Raw genomic sequence first — 19,252 nt, 5'->3', positions numbered from 1 at the left:
GGATGTCGTCAGCGTATGAGGATACCACAGCTAGGTGCGTAGACACCACCACGCCCCTGTGCGCGTGTTGTTCCCGGATGTGACATGCTAATGGCTCCATTGCGAGAGCGAATAGGACAGGTGAAAAGGGGCACCCCTAGCAGGTACCCTGCGTAGGGTAGATGTATCCCGAAACTATACCGTTAGTGCTGCCTTGGGGGAGATGTATAGTATTTTGACCCACTCTGTGAACGTCAATCCGAACCCAGATCGGCGGAGCACTTCGAAGAGGAAGGACCGCTCGATAGATTCGAAGGCCTTCTCCGCGTCGATCGCCGCTATGGCAATTGGGACATCTGGGTTGACATTGTGCATTAAGGTTAATAAGCGCTCAAGTTAAACTGAGTGGAACGGCTAGGGATAAAACCAGCTTGGTCGGGAAGGACCAAAGCTGGCATGTGGGGAAGGATGCGGTCAGTGTGTATTTTTGCAAGGATTTTATTGTCAGTGTTGATAAGTGACAATTGGCGATACGAGGACAATTGTCGGGGGTCACGCCCAGACTTGAAGAGCACTGTCACCAGGGCCGATCTTCGGGATTCCGGAAGAGACCCGCTTGAGAAAGCACTGTCGAACATGCTGAATAAATGGGGAAGCACTAGGTCCACGTACGCCTTGTAAAATTCCGCAGTGATTCCGTCTGGCCCAGGAGCCTTACCGTTAGGAAGAGAGTTTATAGCCTTGCGGATTTCCTCTTCTGTGATAGGTACATTGAGCAGAGCGCCCTGCTCTGGGTCCAACCAGCCCAGCACCACCTCATCAAATACTGGGTCAACTCATCATGCCCCAAGTGTGGGCGCAACGTGTATAATTGACTGTAATATTGACGGAATTCCGTGTTAATTCCCTGTAGGTCTTTAATCAAGGTTCAATCACGCCCCACGACCTCGGGTACAATGGTAGATTGACGCTCCTTCCGAATGGCCCATGCCAGGGTTTTGCTCAGGCGATCCCCTTCACCATATCTGTTTGCAAGGATAGGATCCCCCCTGTATCTCTCTTCACAGGCGGCCAGTCGGAGTAATTCCTCCCTAAGGGCCAGCAGTTCACAACGGAGCTCAGGGGTATCAGCTTCGCCCTGCAGATTCACCTTTTCCCTAATCTTGCCTTCGAGGACTCGCATGCATCTCCTAACGGCCATAAGCACCCCGCCCTCCCTAGAGATACAACAACCTTGCAGGTAAACTTTAAATGCTTCCTAAACTGTACTCTGATCTGGGACAGAGTCTGCATTAAATTGAAAAAACGTTTGGATATGTTGCCCTATCTCTGACTGGAAGGCCACGTCCTCCAGGGCGCGAGCCCTGAATCTCCACCTGAGATGACCTGGGGAATCCATAAGGACAGTAATGCATGCCAGAGCAGGAGAGTGATCAGAAAGGGTACAAGGAAGGATAGAAGCCACAACAGTGTTCCTAAGGAGATGGGGAGTGACCATAACATAGTCAATTCTAGAGCAGCTACCATGTACCCCCCGAGAAAAATGTATACTCTCTAGTGTCAGGATGTAGGGACCTCCATACATCATACAGGCCATGATACTGGGAGATGGCAGCCCAGGCTTTAGCCGCCAGGGGGAGGGAAGTTTGACTAGTCGCAGATCTGTCCAATTCCAGCGTGAGGGCCAAATTAAAATCACCAGACCACACAATCTCGTAACCTGGGAATTTATGGATGTGCACCACACACCGGTGGAAGAACTCTGGGGAGTCAGTGTTCGGCGCATACACATTAATGAGCAGCATCTTAATACCATGTAGCTCTCCCGCCAGAATCACAAATCTACCCTTGTTATCCCTGAGTTGCTCGTGTAACCTAAATTGCAAGGAGCTGTGAATGTAAATGGCCCCCCCTCTCGAATGTGAATACCCCACCCAGCAAGCCTAGGAAGGGGGGCCCCCTTAGGAAGGTGGGTTTCTTGAATGCAAAGTACGTTAACCCCATGGTTCCTGCAAAAATTTGCAATCAAGCGGGTCTTCTTAGAATTGGTAAATCCCCTTATATTCCAAGATAGGCCCGAAAGTGCCTTTTGCCTGCCCCTTCCCATCATATGTGTGAACATATCAGCCGAGGGGACATTGTGATGGAGGGTATATACATGCAACAAATGCTGACCCATTTTCTCTGTGTGGGTGGTTAAAAGGCCCATTGAGTGTTGAGGTAACCCAGAACAAAGAACAACCCAGCCAGAACCTTGGCTCTCCTGCCCCCAAAACCCTCCCACGCCAGAAACCAGAACCTACCAGCAACCCTATCCCACCCCAATCCCACATAAACCCCATAATTAACAATCAAACCGCAGTGCCTGCAGGTGATGGTGGAGCGCTGTAGGCGGCCAGCGTGCTCCAAAGGCCTCAGTCATTAGGAGATGTCTCTAGGACCCGACCTCGCAGATCGGCGATCGCCATTGCGACTTGTCTAATCGGCATCGCTGGAATGAGAAGGAGAGCGTCCCGGATGACTCACAGGGTCCACAGGGTCTGGGAGGCCTGAGACAAAGCACTCAGCGGCCTCAGGAGAGGTGAAGAAGACCGCGGACCCATTATGTTGAACACGAAGCCTAGCTGGGTAGAGCATTGCATATTTGATCCCCTTTCGTCGGAGGACAGTTTTAACAGCTTGAAATGTTTTGTGCTGATCTTGGCCCGCAGGGCTGATGTCCGGAAACAGTCGAATCACGGATGGGCCCCATTGCAATTCCCCCTTCTCCCTGGCAGAGCGCGAAATGATATCACGATCTCGATAGTTAAAAATTCTAGCTATGATTGAGCGTTGCAGGGCGCCAGGGGGAGGCCTCGCTGCAAGAGAGCGGTGTGCTCGCTCCACCATGAACATCGATGTAAGCGGGGGGTGGTCCAGGATTTCAGTAAGGAGTGTTTCCATGAACTTCTCCATATTGTCAATTACTGTGGATTCCGGCACACCAAGTATGTGTATGTTGTTCCGTCTGGAACGCTCCTCTAAGTCCTCGCTCTTGGCCGTGATTTCTTTAATAGCCTGTTGCAGATCCGCCACCTCTCGCTGCAGTGTGGAAACTTTGTCTTTGCCTTCCCCTAAGCGCTGCTCCGCTTCAGCGCCCACACAGCTTGTCGATCGATTTTTGCACCCAGGCTGTCAGTACTGCTCTTCAAAGCAAGAAAAGTCTGGTTTAGGGTGGCAACATCAATTTGGTATGGGGACTGGCTCAAGGAGGGAGATGGTGGCTGAGAAGGATGGTCGGCGCGGGCAATCTGCTCCATTTTGTCCTGTTTCTTGTGATTCCCCATAGGGGCGGGGACCGGGAGACACAGAGCCAGCAACAGTCGGGAGCACAGATGAGGTTTAATCACCTGCAATCTATGCAGTTGTCTAATGCGGATTAGTCCCCGCAGCATCCCACAAGACAGGAGCCCGCGGTACCGCCCCATGCAGCCAACGCAGTCAGGGTCCTACGTACCGTTTCCCCCGCAAGCAGGACCAGGTGTGCCAATAGTGAGCCAATGGGTTGAGTGTTGATCTGCCAGCCAGAGGTGGTTCCAGGGGCTCACGACCCTGATTCAGTTAGAGCAGCATGTTGTCGCTGTTATGGACAGTGAACAGCTGGGGGGAGCTCTCTCCTCCACGCCCCCCCAGAATTGATCAGCGGTCAGAAATATCACCCCCGTGAGGTCAGGGGCCAACAGGGTCAAAGGAAAGAGACGTGCGCCGCTACAGTGCCTAAGCAGGAGTGCTGTCAGGAATCCTCCATGATGAGGCCAGGTGCTAATAGAAGGGAAGCCACATCTCTCAGTCCAAGGGGGAGTGTGTTGGTCCCACGTTGATATAAGTCCGGGGTTGAGAAAGAGCAGCCAACTGGAGTGATGTTAGTAGGGGAGCACCCCCCAAGGCGGACCCAGCCCCAGGTGGCATGCGGGTCAGTGTCCAGAGGAACAAACGCTGTTCTGGATCAGTGAATGCCCACCTAGGGGCAGGCCTCCTCCTTAGGGGCAGGACCAGGCAATCGGGAAGTGACTAGGAGCACGCCCCGGCTTTTTTAAAAACATTTTTTTTTTAAATAAATAGTGGGAATCAGCGGGAATGAGTCCCCCCCACTGGCCAGGAGGACACAATGAGGCGTGCCGCACCTCAACCTCGGGTGACCAAATGGCTCCAGCCGGTAAGCAGGTCCAGATGATGTTAGCCAGCTCTCAAGCCACCGCAGGATGAGCCGCACACCCAATGCCAACGGCCACCACCGAGCAGATCCAAGGGGTCGATGGCGGGCAGCCGGCAGCTACACACACACGAGCCCCATCCAGGGAGGTGCCCTCCACAACGGCCTACAGGTAAGTCCCTCCCAGTCTGGGTGCAGCGGCAAGCAGGCGACGAGCCTCCACAGGCAGCAGGGGCTGGGCAGCGCAATCAGGATCGGCCGACCACTAGTCCAGAGGGCCGGGGCCGAGTCCGAACCAGCGAAGCCTCAGACAGCCTTAGCGTGGCGCCGACCAGACCGGTGCAGAATTCCAGGAGGACGCTCCAGCCGGGACCGGCGGCAACTCCAGGAATCCAATGCAGCCCCAGGATCCACAGCCACGGGAAGAGGAAGGAGCGGCGAGGAGCCACCTCTCCCCCGTCCGTACCTCCAGCACCGCCAGCGAGGCCGCAGCCGGCACCTCTCCTCAGCTGCGGCACTCAACACGCCCGTAGCCGCGAAAACCAAAGCAGCGGATGCCGCACTATTTCAGCGATCATCCGGCGATCCACTGTTGGAGAACGGGCCCCAGAAGTGCAGGATATCAAACAGGATAGAAAGGCCTTGGCCAGAGCCTCTCAGGCGGCAGCCATCTCAAGCAGCCGCGCAACAGCGCCCCCAGGAACAAACACAATCTTATCCATTCTTCGGTGGGAAAGGCAATTTAGAATATTTGTAGGGTTGGCAGCCAAGCCCCTTAAAGAAACTTGAGAGATAGACCTCGACTTCATCATTAGGTGCATCCATTACCCTGTTTAACAGTTCTGACGCTGACAACGTGGGCATCTATGACAGACTTAGAGACCTCAGATACCTGGAATAAGATTCCACTCATTACCCTAAAAACTGACCTGAGTTCCAGTGGACCAGCATACATGACCTCCAAACTTCTTGTTACTATGTGAACCCCGGCAAGGAGGTCATGTTTGAAGCAAATCTATGACAAAATCTACCCCTCGAACAATATGGAATTCTGGTCCCACCTCTGAAGAATAGGTTTGGAAAGGGGTAACATGTACTTGTGCTGATCACACTGGCTGAACAACAGAATACATTTTTGTTGACATAGTTCAGAATTATTCTACTTTTTCTATTTGATAAACCAATAGAACAAGATAGTCCGTCTGTATTTCGAAGGACAGAGTCATTGGAAGTCCCACAGGTCCTATCAATGAGCTTGAGAGGTCTTCTACTATGAACTTCAACTATATAGGGTCGGTCTCCCTCCTAGGAACTAGAATCCCATGCTAAGGGATCTATTAGTTCAGGATCCAGCCTTCAAAATGAAGGAGAAAAATATTTAGTACTCAGTTTTCCAACAAAGGACTTGCCAGAAGGATGTGTCTGTCTCAGGAAGGAGGGGCTTGCAGAAAGGTTAACCCAAGAGTTATGCAATGGTACAAACCCCGGTGACAAACATCCTTATCCATCTTTTCCCCCTGGGTAATGTACCAACGTTTTGTAAAGACTTTAACCAGGAGCCCAATCAATGGCTCAACATTCCGGAAGGCCTCAAGACACCACCTAGTCCCCACAGAAAGCTAACCTCCCCGAGACGTGGGAGGGGGGATCAGAAATAATCAACCCTTACATGTGGGAGGGAGCAGAGATCTCTTGCAAAAAGTGAATGAAAGCCTGGATTGCTCTGACAAGTCACTCTTCTGATGACTAGGTACTAAATCCGAAAGCAATTTCTTTCCGCTGTGTGTCCAACCCTAATGACTGTAGGACAATCATCTTCCTGTCAAGATAGGCCTGGTTGGGAACCAAGCCATCTGATACTCAGACAGTATGAGTAGTACTGTTTGGGTGGACTTAGTTTTGGTACTCGCATGTCTGCCTCACTGAGAGATGCCCACCGTAGGTATACACAGCCATTAAGTGAGTTGGGATCGGTATGGGAAAGAGGAATGCAGCAGAATCAAAGGTTACGGGCTAAGGGCACTGAAAAAGGGGTCTATGGAGGAGCCCTCTTCCAAAGGAGAGGAAGGAGGAGGGTCAAGAGGAGGGCTCCCTCCTTTTAATAGAGACTAGGGAGCAGGGTAGAAGCAATATAACAGTAAAGGCGATGTAAGGACGGACCTGTGCCGAAATGGTGGTGCAAGAAAATCAGTGTTACAAAGAATGTCTCATATACCTGGTATTGTCAATGTGTGTTAGGTACAGCTTCACATGTCCAGGTGCTGCATATCAGCAGTATCACAAATGCCCCTCCCACCATTTACCAGCTTTTATCTTTAAATCGTGTAAATGGGCCTGTTTCTATGAGCTAATACTCTCCGCCTAGGTTATCTTTATCCAATACAAGATGTGTACATTTATGGCACTCAAGTTTCCCATGGCCATGTGTGCCAAGGGCACTACAGTCCTGCGTTTTCTCTTTGCATTGTGGGACGTGTAGTTTTTTCTTTCCTGTTTGAAAGTTAGCAAAACTACAAGTCCCAGAATTCCAATCAAATCAAGGACTGAAGGGTCTTCTCAAGCAGGGTGAATGGAAGCATGAAAGCTCTGTGTATCTAACCCTCAGTTATAAACAATAGAATGAGTAAATATACTCCGAATGTCACATTTTATATGATTTGGAAGTTCAGAATATCCTACCCATGTTAGTTTAGGAACAGTAGATTCTATGGCGGTAGGGGGTACTGTCGGAACATGTCTGGGGATGATTGTGTTCTGATGCAAAAGGGAGGTGACCTAGCAGTTCAGGCTGGACTTCCCCTTTTGGGGTTGGAGGCCTCACTAAAGTTCAATCTGTATATGCGCTTTGGTGTGTGCCACCTTGCTTGGGGGGAAAGGAACTCCCTCATGAGAGTGACCGCCCAATAAATCCTGATACCCCACCCTGTGTTCTTTTTATATGAATAAAACTCATTGTGACTTCACTTTTAGGTTCCTAAGTTTTATGCCCACCTCCCCCAATTGCACCTTTAATGGGGAATGCAACACTATCGTCCCTGGGGTAAGCCTCTGATGTGCAGAATGGGCTTGCCCTTTGCCCCTTTTCTGCTTGTGCAGCTTCTGGCTCCAAGTTCCAGGTATCACCCCCTTGGTGCTTTCATAACAACTTACTTTTTGCCTTGTCACCAAAAACATGTAAATCATTGCCCAGGAAAAATTAAATCAGTAAAAAGGATCATACAGTCAAAAACTTAGCGGGAATCTCTACCTTTCACTGTATGACATATGATAGGTTATTTATAAAACGCTTAATATCCAGAGGTTTCTAAGCTCAGTCCCGGGATCGAACCTGTGGTGCTCCGTGTCGTCTTGCTTCCAATGCAATCACGTTTCCCCTGAGCTATCCTCCCAAGACCAAGGTAAGCCATATCATAGGGCCTTTCTGCTGTACAAATTGCAAGGGTATTGTTACCAAGTTCTCTTCTTCCAGGTACTTGTCGAGCTAACAGATGTACTTTGAAAACCGAAAACAAATCATTTGAAATGTTCGAGCCAATAGTTCTTAACAGCTGGAATGTCCTCCATGGTCTGGCTAGCCCCAGTGTCCTTTAAAGAAGCAACAGTACTGTGTCCTATGGAGAAACAGATTGTGCAGATATGGTTGGGTGCCGGAATACAGGCTTCCTTCAGGCCATCTTCTTACCACACAGAAACTACGGTATGGTCCACCTCCTCTACAAACCACCGGAGTCCCAGAATGGATATGCAAGGGTTAATATTCCCTATAGCATTAAGGCTCTGCCTAAATATGCGAAGACCCTGATAATGCCTTTACCAATTTGGTCTCTACTTTTTTTAGATTAATTTGTATTGCACTGATCTTTCTCCTGTTTCGAGGAAGATCTTTGAAAGCTAGGCTACGGTTTTGCATCGTAGGAAGAGCATCTGAAATGTTTTCCCGATTGATACTATCCCCGGGATGAGACATGTCAATTTACTAAAATGCCTACAGTTGCAGAAGCAACATAACATGACTGATAACATCAGAGTAAGTGAAATGACATGAACTTGAATGTGGGTAACATCAAATGAAGTGAAGTCACATGGTATTTCACCCTGCTAACTTCATAGTGAGTGACTGTGCGTATGTTACAGAAAAAACATGAATACGCTCAACCCTTTCCCAGTCTTTGAACGTTCATTGAATAACTTGCAGTGAAATGGTTACGGATAGCAAAGAGTTACTAAGGCAGACGAATTACTATTTCAGTTGCCAACCATGTAATGTCTGGGGTACTATCTGAATATGACATGGGTAGGGTCATGATATGTCAGGCTTACTACAGCCGAACCAACACAAGCCATGTACACTGTACACATATGTTAATACAGCCGCATATGGCCAGTTAGTGCCATTTTATGCCAGGTCAACATCATAATATATAAGGGGTGTCATGAGATGTCAAGTGTAGCCTACATGCTAGTACAGCCATCCATTGCAAGGTATAGCATCACATGCCAGGTATAGTCATACTATGAAAGGTACAGTCTCATATCCAAATGTGGTGACATAATACAAGAGGTGTAGTCTCGGGTGCCTCAGAAATGGCATCTAATTTGCTTAGAAGCATGACTTGTCCACACTGGTATTTACTGTGCCACTAAAGGCAGCACGGGCAGGCTTAGAGGGGTCAGGGGCAGGAAGGAGACAGGGAGTGACCCAAGAGCAAGCAGCGCAAGTGGGATCAGTGTGGGGAGAAGGAATGCAGCAGGAGCAGAGGTTAGGGGCTAAGGGCACTGAAAGAGGGGGAAATGGAGAAGCCCCCTTCCAAAGGAGAGGAAGGAAGAGGGTCAATAGGAGGGCTCCCTCCTTTTAATGGAGACTAGGGGGTAGGGTAGACGCAACACAACAGCAAAGGCGATGTAAGGACCTGTGCCGAAATGGTGGCGCATGAAAACCAGTGTTACAGAAACAATGTCTCATATACCTGGTATTGTCTATGTGTGTTAGGTACAGCTTCACATGTCCAGGTGCTGCATCTCAGGCCTATCAATAATGCCCCTCCCACCATCTACCAGCTACCATCTTTAAATCGTGTAAGTGGGCCTGCTTCTATGAGCTAATGCTCTCTGCCTGAGTTATATTTATCCAATACAAGATGTGTACATTTGTGGCTCTCAAGTTTCCCGTGGCCATATGGCTGGAGGGCATTACAATCCTGCGTTCGTTTTCCCTTTGTATTTTGGGACTTGTAGTTTTTTTCTTTCTGTTTGAAAGTTAGCAAAACTACAAGTCCCGGAATTCAAAGCAAACCAGCACTGAGTGGTGTTTTCACGCAGGGCCTTGGGAAACATGAGAGCTCTGTATATCTAAACCTCAGTTGTAAACGGCAGAATGAGTAAATATACTCTGTCACTATTTATATGATTTTGAATTTCAGAATATCCCACCCATGTTAGCTTATGAATAGCCATTTCTGAGGAGGCAGAGGGTATTGTATACAGGTATGGCGAAGGCTAGGGTTAAGAAAAAAAGGTTGCTTGTCCATGGTTCTCGTTTACTGGCTTTGTGTACAGTGTGGAGAGAAGTGCGTTGATTATCTACCCTTCAAATATATGTAATCCATTAATGCATCCTAGTCTACCTTTGTGTGGTTTTAAAATAGTTGAAATGTATTGTGTGATATGTTTGTTGATTTACAGAAGACTCACCCTTTATGTTTTGCTGTACAAAGCCTAGTTATTTTCTTGAACATTACTACATTCAGAAATGTGGGACCTCATTATTTGGAATGTAAATGTATTTCTCAATATCAGTGCTCTTGGTGGTGGGAGTATGATTCGTCTGCTACTTTTGCGCACAATGCGTAAGACCCAATTTGTACAGTCTTCGGTTCTCCCTAGAAGAAGATTTCGGATTCTCCGCCATTTACAGTGCTGTCGCTCTCGGTGACCTAGTTCTGTCCATACTTTCTCTCTGTTATCTGGGTGGTTAAGCCATTGGACGTGTATTGAGCATCTTGTCGATTTTGCAGACTTCAGTTAACGAAACAAATCAATGCTGCAAGTCCAGTCTTTGATGTCGTTTTGGCATTGACATGTGTGTTTTCTTTTCTCTACATCCTCCTGGTCTGGGGAGGCACTGCTCAGGGAGTTGTGCCCGGTCCCTGTGCAACAATGGATTTCTCTATTTCATAGGCTCTGCCACTGCCATAATCACATGACATTGTATGCCTCGCAGTACTGTGGCCGGATGCTAGCCCCTTCTGAAAACGCCTTCACACACTATTGTTATGATGACTGATGTATGCTAACTATGAAATTCCTTTTTTCACCTCTGTTGTTACCACCAATGTATCTGCAATCAAGAGACCTCCTGTGTCATTTGTAACCATTTAATCAAGCTTACGTACAATTACCTGTAACAGCGCCTTGATGCCTCTGGGATGCAAGTGCGCTATACAAATAAATAAATGACCAACCCGAGAATTAGGTTACGTATGGTGCCAGGATTACTTAGTACAGTTGGAGTTCGCTGGATTTCAATTTTCTCCCTCTCGCACTCATCGTTCCTTCTTATTTCGATTTTTTTAAAATTCTGCTTGTCCACTTTTTTGTTTGCTCTCTAAAAGTCACATGCTTTCTTCATAAGAGGCTTACGTGGGGACAGAACAGCATTCTTTGTGGTCATTGCTTCATCCAGCCAGAGTACGCGGCATCGCCGTAGAACATGGATTATACCCATTGAAATTGTCAGGGCAATAAGCGAAAATCTTCCAAATTATGACACACGTGTGGCTTCGTACAGATGGAGCACGTGCTGGAAAAAAATGCTGCTCGAACTAAGCTGCCTTTAAATGGATCAGAGCTCCTGACTCCAGATTTTCCAGGTTTCTTTCGGTTGCTAAGCAACACAGTCGCCAAAATAGCTTGAAGGCGGGTGAAGTAGAGCTTTAAGTTAACAATGTTACAAAATCCTATGACTCAAGGGAAAGCGTGTCAGATTTATTCTGAGTTGCGTTCCCTGGTTAAAAAAAGAAAAAAAATAGCATTGCAAGAGAGGATGACAAATTATAAATGCAATTAAAGGATCTCAAAGGGACCCATACATTTACAGATGTCTTGGAGTTGATGCAAGGGGTTAAGGATGAGGAAGGGTCTTATATTAAGTGATTCTGCCTCAACAAGTCTTGAATACATTTACAAATGAGTGTCCCACACGACAACCAATAAACGTTTTACACGAAAGTATTTATTACTCTTCAGGGCAACCACCTTTACTCCAAATGTTATGATCAAATACATACGTGTATGTATTTATTACATCACCGAACTGGTTAGAGGAAGGGACAATTATTGCAAAAGAAGCATGTCAAACACGGCGTGCTGTTCATAACACAGTATGGTGTGTGGGATCCAAAGGAGAACACATCACAGAACCCAGGAGGAGATGCAGCTGAGGTGGCGAATGCAGCTCTATGTCACAGAGTTAAGTGCTTAGCTCTCATGACTGTGTGTAACCTGCAGTCACGGGTCCGAATACCCGTGTGGCCATCTTAGCCCTTCTTCTCCCGGGTCAATGAATTGAGCGCCTTTTTATTGGGTGAGCGGGACTTAATGCACCTTACCCAAGACAAGGTTTACGCGCTTTGAGACTGCTACGGTGGTGAGCTGATGCAGTATAAAAAAAAACAATGATAATAATAATAATAATAATATAACTTACTATTACAGACCTTAGAAGCAGGAGGAATCTGATGTGAAGGACATTATTAAAATGTTACATTATGATGACATAGGAGGGACGATAGAATTCATAAGAGTGTATTTACATTACAATGTCAGGCATAGGAAGAAATAATTATTTGTCCAGAGTAATACATTGTTGGTCAATGCAGAAGCCAAGATCAGGACCCAGATGTGAAAGTCGGATATGCATGCATTAGACCACATGTGCATCCAAGACATCCTTCACTGTAAAACATTTATGCAATTAAAAGCATGCACTGCATTTGACTAAAGGTTCAATACAGTTAACATGGGGCTTACATACAGCAGCTGGTTGAATATTGATGCAAACGGGGTTACTCCAATGCCTCCAGCCACACAGAGGCTGACCTCATAATTGAAGGCTTCTTCCGAGGGGCTCCCGAACGGTCCATCGATGTACAGCCTGCAGAGAAAGAAAAACCGAAAGAACTGTGAATGTGGACAGTATTATTGAGAATCAGTAGGAAGCAAAGTGCTGGGAAATCGTTCTGAGCTAAAGCGCTGATGGAAAACCCTGTCAATTCTTTATCCTACTTCTGAGACTCACTCAATTCAATATCCTTAGACTCAGTCAGTCTAATTTATTGGATTAATTGCGCCGAAAAAAATTGTATTTGTGCGTCATTCTGCCCGCAAATCCCTGTTTAACAAATGGGATTTGCGGGCAGAATGGCGCACAAATCCAGTTTTTTTCCATGCAAATAATCCATGAATTACCCCCAGTGGGCCTCATTACGAGCATCCCAGTCTGGAACAAATGCCAGAACAAATGCTGGTAATTCCGGCTCGGCTTTTTTATCAGACCGGGTTATTAGTCTGCCGGTAGGGGCAGTGAACAACCGGCAGGTGTTCAGGCCCTTACCGGCAGAAAAATCACTGAAGCAGTGGCACTGTTAGCAATGGTACGGGTACTTCAGTGTTCCCATGAGAATGGGAACTTACAGTTCCGCTGCCACCTGTAATATCCCGATATTACTCGGATATCGGGCGGCGGAAACGGTAAGCCGAGATTGTTACTAGGCAACCGGTAGCACCGCCAGCCTACCGGCAATCTCGTAATAAGGCCCAGTGGCATTGCCCTCAGGTGAAATCTGAAATTATTTCCCTAACAAATACAATGACAGAGAAAGTCATAAGGAAAACACATTTAATATTGATGTGCAGAAATCAGAAGCATAGGTTCTGAAATAAGGAAATACACCCAAATGTTTTTCAAATCCAGCAAAAGGCATGTCAAATAGACCTTATTCATTTGTCTCTTCTTTCATAGAATACAGAGATGTTGTCTGAGGTCCACTATGTACAATATAGCAATGTAAAATGGCAGTAATAATCAAGTGCGTTTTCCACATATACTAGCATATCCAGGATGGGAGAATGCTCAGATGTGGGCTTAGAAAAAAAAAACACAGAATCACTATTAGGCACTTTTGCACTGGTGCAGGGCAACTGTGCATTGCAATTTGGAGCAATTGACCAGTGAAAAAACGTTCTTTTCAACTAGCCTGTCGGTGCTGATTTGCCTGCCACCAGTTCAAAATCGCAATGTACTCAGTGTAATTTACACCATCAGGTCCAGGGTTCTTTGAGCAGTTACTCTGCAGCTTCATGGTTCTTTCACAAAGGGCTCATTAATTGGACTTGCATCACTTATATAAGGGACTTGGAAAGACATAACAATAATAATAATTAATATGGTAATAGGAATAATGTTATCATGTTTCATATAGTGCTTCGTGCAGGATTACTCCCGCATCTAAGCTGTCTAATAATAGGAATTATTATTAATCAATTTAGTGGTACTTAATGTATCTACCTCAGTTGGGTGTAGGGCTGAATGACCCTGCTGGGATTAAAATCTGTGTTAGCTGATTCCACTCTTATTGCTGAGGCCAGTACTTAGCTTGTTGCAATCCTACTTGCTTGTACACTAATGGTAAAGCAACCAACCAGATCCCTAATTGCACCGCCCTAGTTATTGCAGAAAGATTCTCATTGAACCATCAAGATCCTCTATCAATGTGCATCGGTGGGCTGCCTAATCATCACTAGTACACCACCCTCTGCCCAATGTATTGTTCTTTTGGAAAGCATGCTTTCTCCAATGTATGTTAATTAACAAGACAAGGAAAACAGACAATGGCCATTCATGTATTTGCCAGGCGGAATCCCACTAGCAAATGTGGGAACTCTAAATTGGGTGCTTGGGAAGATATGCAAGGTAGAAATGCCAGGCAGGTGAATACATGCAAGCTACTTTTAACTTACAAAATGGTGAACCCAAGTACGGAAGGTAACAGAGTCAGCATATCCCTTGTGTAGCTCACACTATAAAGATAGGACAGAGAAGACCAGAAAGCAGAGCCATCCTCAACAATATAGACCGCCCCGATGGCAAATCGCTAAAACATGAACATTGTAATGATATTAGGGCCATCGATGTAGATTTAGCGCTGATGGAAAAAACAAGTGCTATTTCAAATACTGCCTGTTTTTACCTCCTGTTTATTATAGGGTAATACTGCCTGCTGTATTCGGGAATGCACGCCGTACCATTAACATAGTCCCTGCTGGTAATTCCGGTGAAATACCGGGGGGCTACCGTACTGTCTCTGCCGCGTGATATCCTAGTATTAGCAGGATATTTCGGTTGGCAGGACGCCAGTAAACCCCCATTCCCCTGGTGTCCAATAGGACTCCATGGAATGGGGATGCCACAATCACCGGTACCGGGGCCAGTGATTGTGGCAATTGTCTGCTGCTGGTAATTCCAGTGAGATCCTTGGGGACTACCGCACTGTCTCTGCTGCCTGATATCCCGGTGTTCCCGGGATATTCCGAATGGCGGGACGCCGGTAAATCCCCATTCCCATGGTGTCCAATAGGACTCCATGGAATGGGGATACTGCAATCACCGGCACCGGTCCCAGAGATTGTGGTAATTGTCTACCGGTAGGGGCATGAACTACCAGAAGGTCGGATCTGTGGGTAGATCACAGCCCCCACTGGCAGACTTGTAGTTTGCCATTCCGGAAAGTTACCAACACCTTATTTCCAGGAGGGCAAACTCATAATGAGCCTCGGAGAGAGCTAAAAATCGGTTTGTTTATTTTATTTGATTGTGTTATAGGCATAAATACGACGTTTCACAGTACAGTCTAATAAATCACAATATAAAAAGTAAAAGAAATAAAACTGAAAATAAAAATAAAAATAAAAAGAAGAAAAGGCAATTACATTAATTCATACATGTCATAAAATAAATTCAATATGTTCCTATCAAACTCAAAGATTGCAACACTTTCACCATTTCTATGGTGACACAAACATCATGGCCTGCTATCAATATTTACCAAAATGAGTCAGTACTTAACGAGTCCTCTTTATCAACAAACTGACAAAGCAACCTAGTTCTTATCTCTAATGTGCCCCGACATACAATCATTAGAAGTTTTAGAGACTGCTTTATCATCTCATTGCATAGACGACACACATTCATGACTTTGAAAAGCATATTACGAATAGTCTGGTTTTCACCTGTAGGTAGTAGATTTAAACTGAATCTTAAGAATTCTTAACGCAACCTTGAATTTGGGAAATGCTTGAGATACATTGGAAGAAAACCTCTAGCCTTATCATATGTAGAACGTAATTTCGAGAGTTTGAATTGGCACATCTCTGTTATCGCTCAAATCCAGTCCATTTGAGCCACAGCCTCCTCAACACCCATGGGATACACAATTAGATCCATCGGCACCCAATCACACTGTGTCAACATTTTAATGAAATCATTCTCTAAGAGTACTAAGACTTTACTAGAACCCCTTTTCTGACCCCAGTTTTTTGTAGAAGGAGATCTGGGGCACCATTATGCACCTGTACAGTGAAATGATTTTCCAATCAATGTACATCTGCAAGGAATGAAGCCCCGGCTCATAACTTAAATTTACTGTTGCGAGACTAGGAGGAAAACTCAAAACCTTCTTCCAAATGTTCCCCTCTATTCTGGTCCAGTTTACTGTTTGGGAATGGCATTACATATCCATTCCATACAGCAGTGATGGAACCACCTTTGTTTTGTAGTATTTTACCAAGGGGAGTAGTGAGAACTTACTGTGTGTATTGCATAACGTTTTCATTTTACACACACCGACTGGACCAATTCACTCTCCAGTTCAGACACCAGCTGAACCTGAGTTGGATGGGAGGACAATCTGAAACCTAAATAAGTCACCTCTTCAGTCAGAGGGACCACCTGGCCCAACAATATCCATTTGAAATTAGATGAAACCTTCATGAGTCTCTTAAACATTATGATGTTTGATTTGAGAGAATTTATTTGTAGATCATTCTCACTAGCGTAGTCGTCCAGATCACACAGGAGATGCTGGAGGGCTATCTAAGTAAAGTCAAGAAGGACTAAATAATCTGCATTGGTCATCCAGTTTATTGACTGACAGCCAATCTTAGGACTGTCATGTGGTTCTAATGTTTTTGCTAAGTCTGCTAGATATAGGTTAAAGAGGCAGTGGGCTATAACTCACCCCTGTCTCACCCCTCTCTTAGTTGGAACCAAACCAGACAAATTACCTTGCGCATTTAGTCTCACTGGAAGATTAGAATCCTTGTGTGAACACAAACTTATTCCCAACAACGATTCTGGCAGGCCGCAAGCTTTTAATTGGACCACAGCCTTTCCCTGTTTATTGTATCAAATGCCTTGGAGAGATATATCCATGTGCTATATAAAATGGTGCTGCTATTTTTCCAGGACTTCTCGCAAACAATACTCATGACTAAACCATTGAGTGAGGTTGACAGGCCCCTTTCTGAAGCCTATTTGATGGTTTGACAATATGTTCTTATCTATTGCGTTCCAGCTCCCTCAATAACACTGCCGCAAATATTTAGCTGTCTGCATTCAATAGGGCGATCGTGCGATAGTTGACCAGATTCGCCTGATTGCCCTCTTTGTAGATGGGGACTACTATGGTTGGGTTGACTTCCAGGTTTCTGGGAAACTCCTACTCGCTCAAAACCTCCCACGAAATGAATATGCAGGGTTTTAGACCATAAATGGACATTTGACTTCAATATGGAATTTGTCAAGCCGTTCGGACTCGCAGCCCAAGAAGTAGAAGATCTTACAATTAGTTCAGATATAATATCCTCACTTAAAAGCAGGCTCCAAACTATATTACGTCTTAATCTAAAATCTGATGCAGATGGTCTACTGCCCAGATCTTCAAAGTAGTTACACCAAGTACTCTCTGCAACAGCATTACTTTGGAGCATGCTCTGTGAGTCCTTCGATCTATTTACCAAAGAACAGAAGTTACATGTGTTACTAATAGCCAAAACTCCCAGCATCCTGGGTTAGTGTAAATACCTTTGGGAATGAGATCAGTTTCTAAAGCTATTCCTTAGACTCTTTAGTTCGAGTTGATGTTGTTGTTTAGTTATAGCTACATATTTTAAGCCTCTGATTGTCTTCCTCAAAACTCTTTTCTTGAGCCAGTTTGTCTCGTCAAATGAGTGTCTATGACTTCTGTGTTTAATTAGGCCCCGGGTGCGGGCAAGTCTAGCTCCCACAACAAGTCTAGAAAATTGGTTGGAACACACGCTATTCTCAGTTCTGATGTGGTTAAGTTATCAACAGCGTTTTTTAAGTTGTTATTCAAAGATACACCTGCTTTTTTAAACTGTACTATTCGGTTCTTACCTTTCTTCAGCCCAGATTTATTTATTGCTGCTTTTGCTTTCGGATTCGAAGTGTCCACAATTTCGATGACATCCTCAAGTCTTACTCCATCCCCTTCGGAATCATTAGCCACATGAGCCAATCTTCTGAATTCTTCCAAAACTGATTCTGAAAGCTCGGTATCGTCTAACACTTGGTTCACATCATCCACATCTAATGAAATCATCATTGCTTAACATTTGAGTGGCTTTCTGAAATGTGGCCGTGAGGGCTGCAACTTTTCCATTTCTTACTTCTAACAGGTGACTGATTTCCATTACCTTTACATGGCAGGCATTCATGTTATTCTCTTGATATTTTAAGTCGCTTTTTAGCTCTTTTACAGAGTCCATTGCTATTGTGTTTAGGGCAGACTTTAGACCCACCAGTGATGATTCACAGCCTCCCTCTTCTTTAGTAAGCTCCATTAAGATTCCTGAGTGGACTTGCACTTCACCTTTCAATAACTCAAAGACATTCACCAGGAAGGTCAATACACAGTTCAAAGGTGATAGTGTGGAATCATTGGAGCCAGGCCGAGTTTCAGGGTTCACCGCACACGCCATCCCGTTATCAGCCAAGAGTTGTGATGGACTTTCCAGCAACTGAGATTGAATTCCCAGAGCCGAAATGGGGCTGATCGCTTTGGTTTGTGCAAAGGGGCTTATAAAGGGTGGTCTTAAGTTCTCCTTTGGAGTTGCACTATTTAAGGTCTCCACCAGCCCCCTGATCCCAGCTCGGTATTCTGTGACAAATTATTCACCACGTTGCATTTGCATAGGTCAGAATCACCCAAGCTGCAACATTTCCAATAAGTCAATAAATTAGCACTCTGCCGGGCGCCGCTGCTTAGTCCTCAATCCTCGGTCACGTTCTCGGCCCATGGAACCCGACTGCACTGCAGAAACTGCAGAAGCTGGTGCCACGTGCAGTTTTTTCGGTCCTTCTAGCACCAGCACTGTTAGCTCAGCTGCTGGACGTCCTCAAAATGGCTATAGGAACCCATGTATGTCCTAGGAACGTCAAGCTCCGCTGCTCTCCACCCACAAACTCTCAATTACTGTGCAGCTACTTCCAACGTTACCCAAGCTACTCCTCAATAGCTTAGTCGATTTTGAAATAACAGACATTTGCATCTCTACACACAGTGCTTCCTTGAAGTTCGCCAACCGCCTCTGCTGTCACGCGGCATCCCCAGTCAGAATCACAACAAAGGCACGCGTGACAGCACGAGGCAATAAGCGTATCTAGCTCACCACACAGTCCAAACATAAGACGAAGATGCAAACTTCCAGTCAAAGTTCCTAGTGCCTCTTGAGAAAGGATTTTATATGAGAAGCATTGAATCCTGGATCTTGGAGGTGAAGTTCCTTTTCAGACATGAAAATGATAATAGTTGGTGGAAGCACTGCATCCAGGTTCCTAGTGCCAGTTGAGAAAGAGGCATTGAAGCTTGAAAAGTGGAGATAAATGTCTTAGCAGGACCTGCAAAAAAGACTGATCTAAAAATAGTAAAAGCCTGTTACTTTGAGTCACATTTTCTAGTGACTAGGCTTGGACAAACTTTATTCAAATGTACCTGTGGGCTCCTC

General features: G+C 45.7%; 1 protein-coding gene across 1 annotated transcript in view; it reads right to left on the bottom strand.

Moving 5' to 3' along the window:
* The window catches only part of NOX4 (NADPH oxidase 4), a 1,243,038-nt gene that overhangs the window by 226,034 nt on the left and 997,752 nt on the right, over nt 1-19,252 (bottom strand). Inside the window, exon 14 of the mRNA XM_069639431.1 lies at nt 12,204-12,323. Within this exon, the coding sequence (XP_069495532.1) occupies nt 12,204-12,323 (120 nt within the window). The remainder of the gene's footprint in view (nt 1-12,203; nt 12,324-19,252) is intronic.

Source organism: Ambystoma mexicanum, chromosome 7q (assembly GCF_040938575.1).
Source record: "Ambystoma mexicanum isolate Mex_15411 chromosome 7q, UKY_AmexF1_1, whole genome shotgun sequence".
NCBI lineage: Eukaryota > Metazoa > Chordata > Amphibia > Caudata > Ambystomatidae > Ambystoma > Ambystoma mexicanum.
Note: the sequence above shows the minus strand (reverse complement) of the source record. Positions and strands in the feature narration are given on the sequence as shown.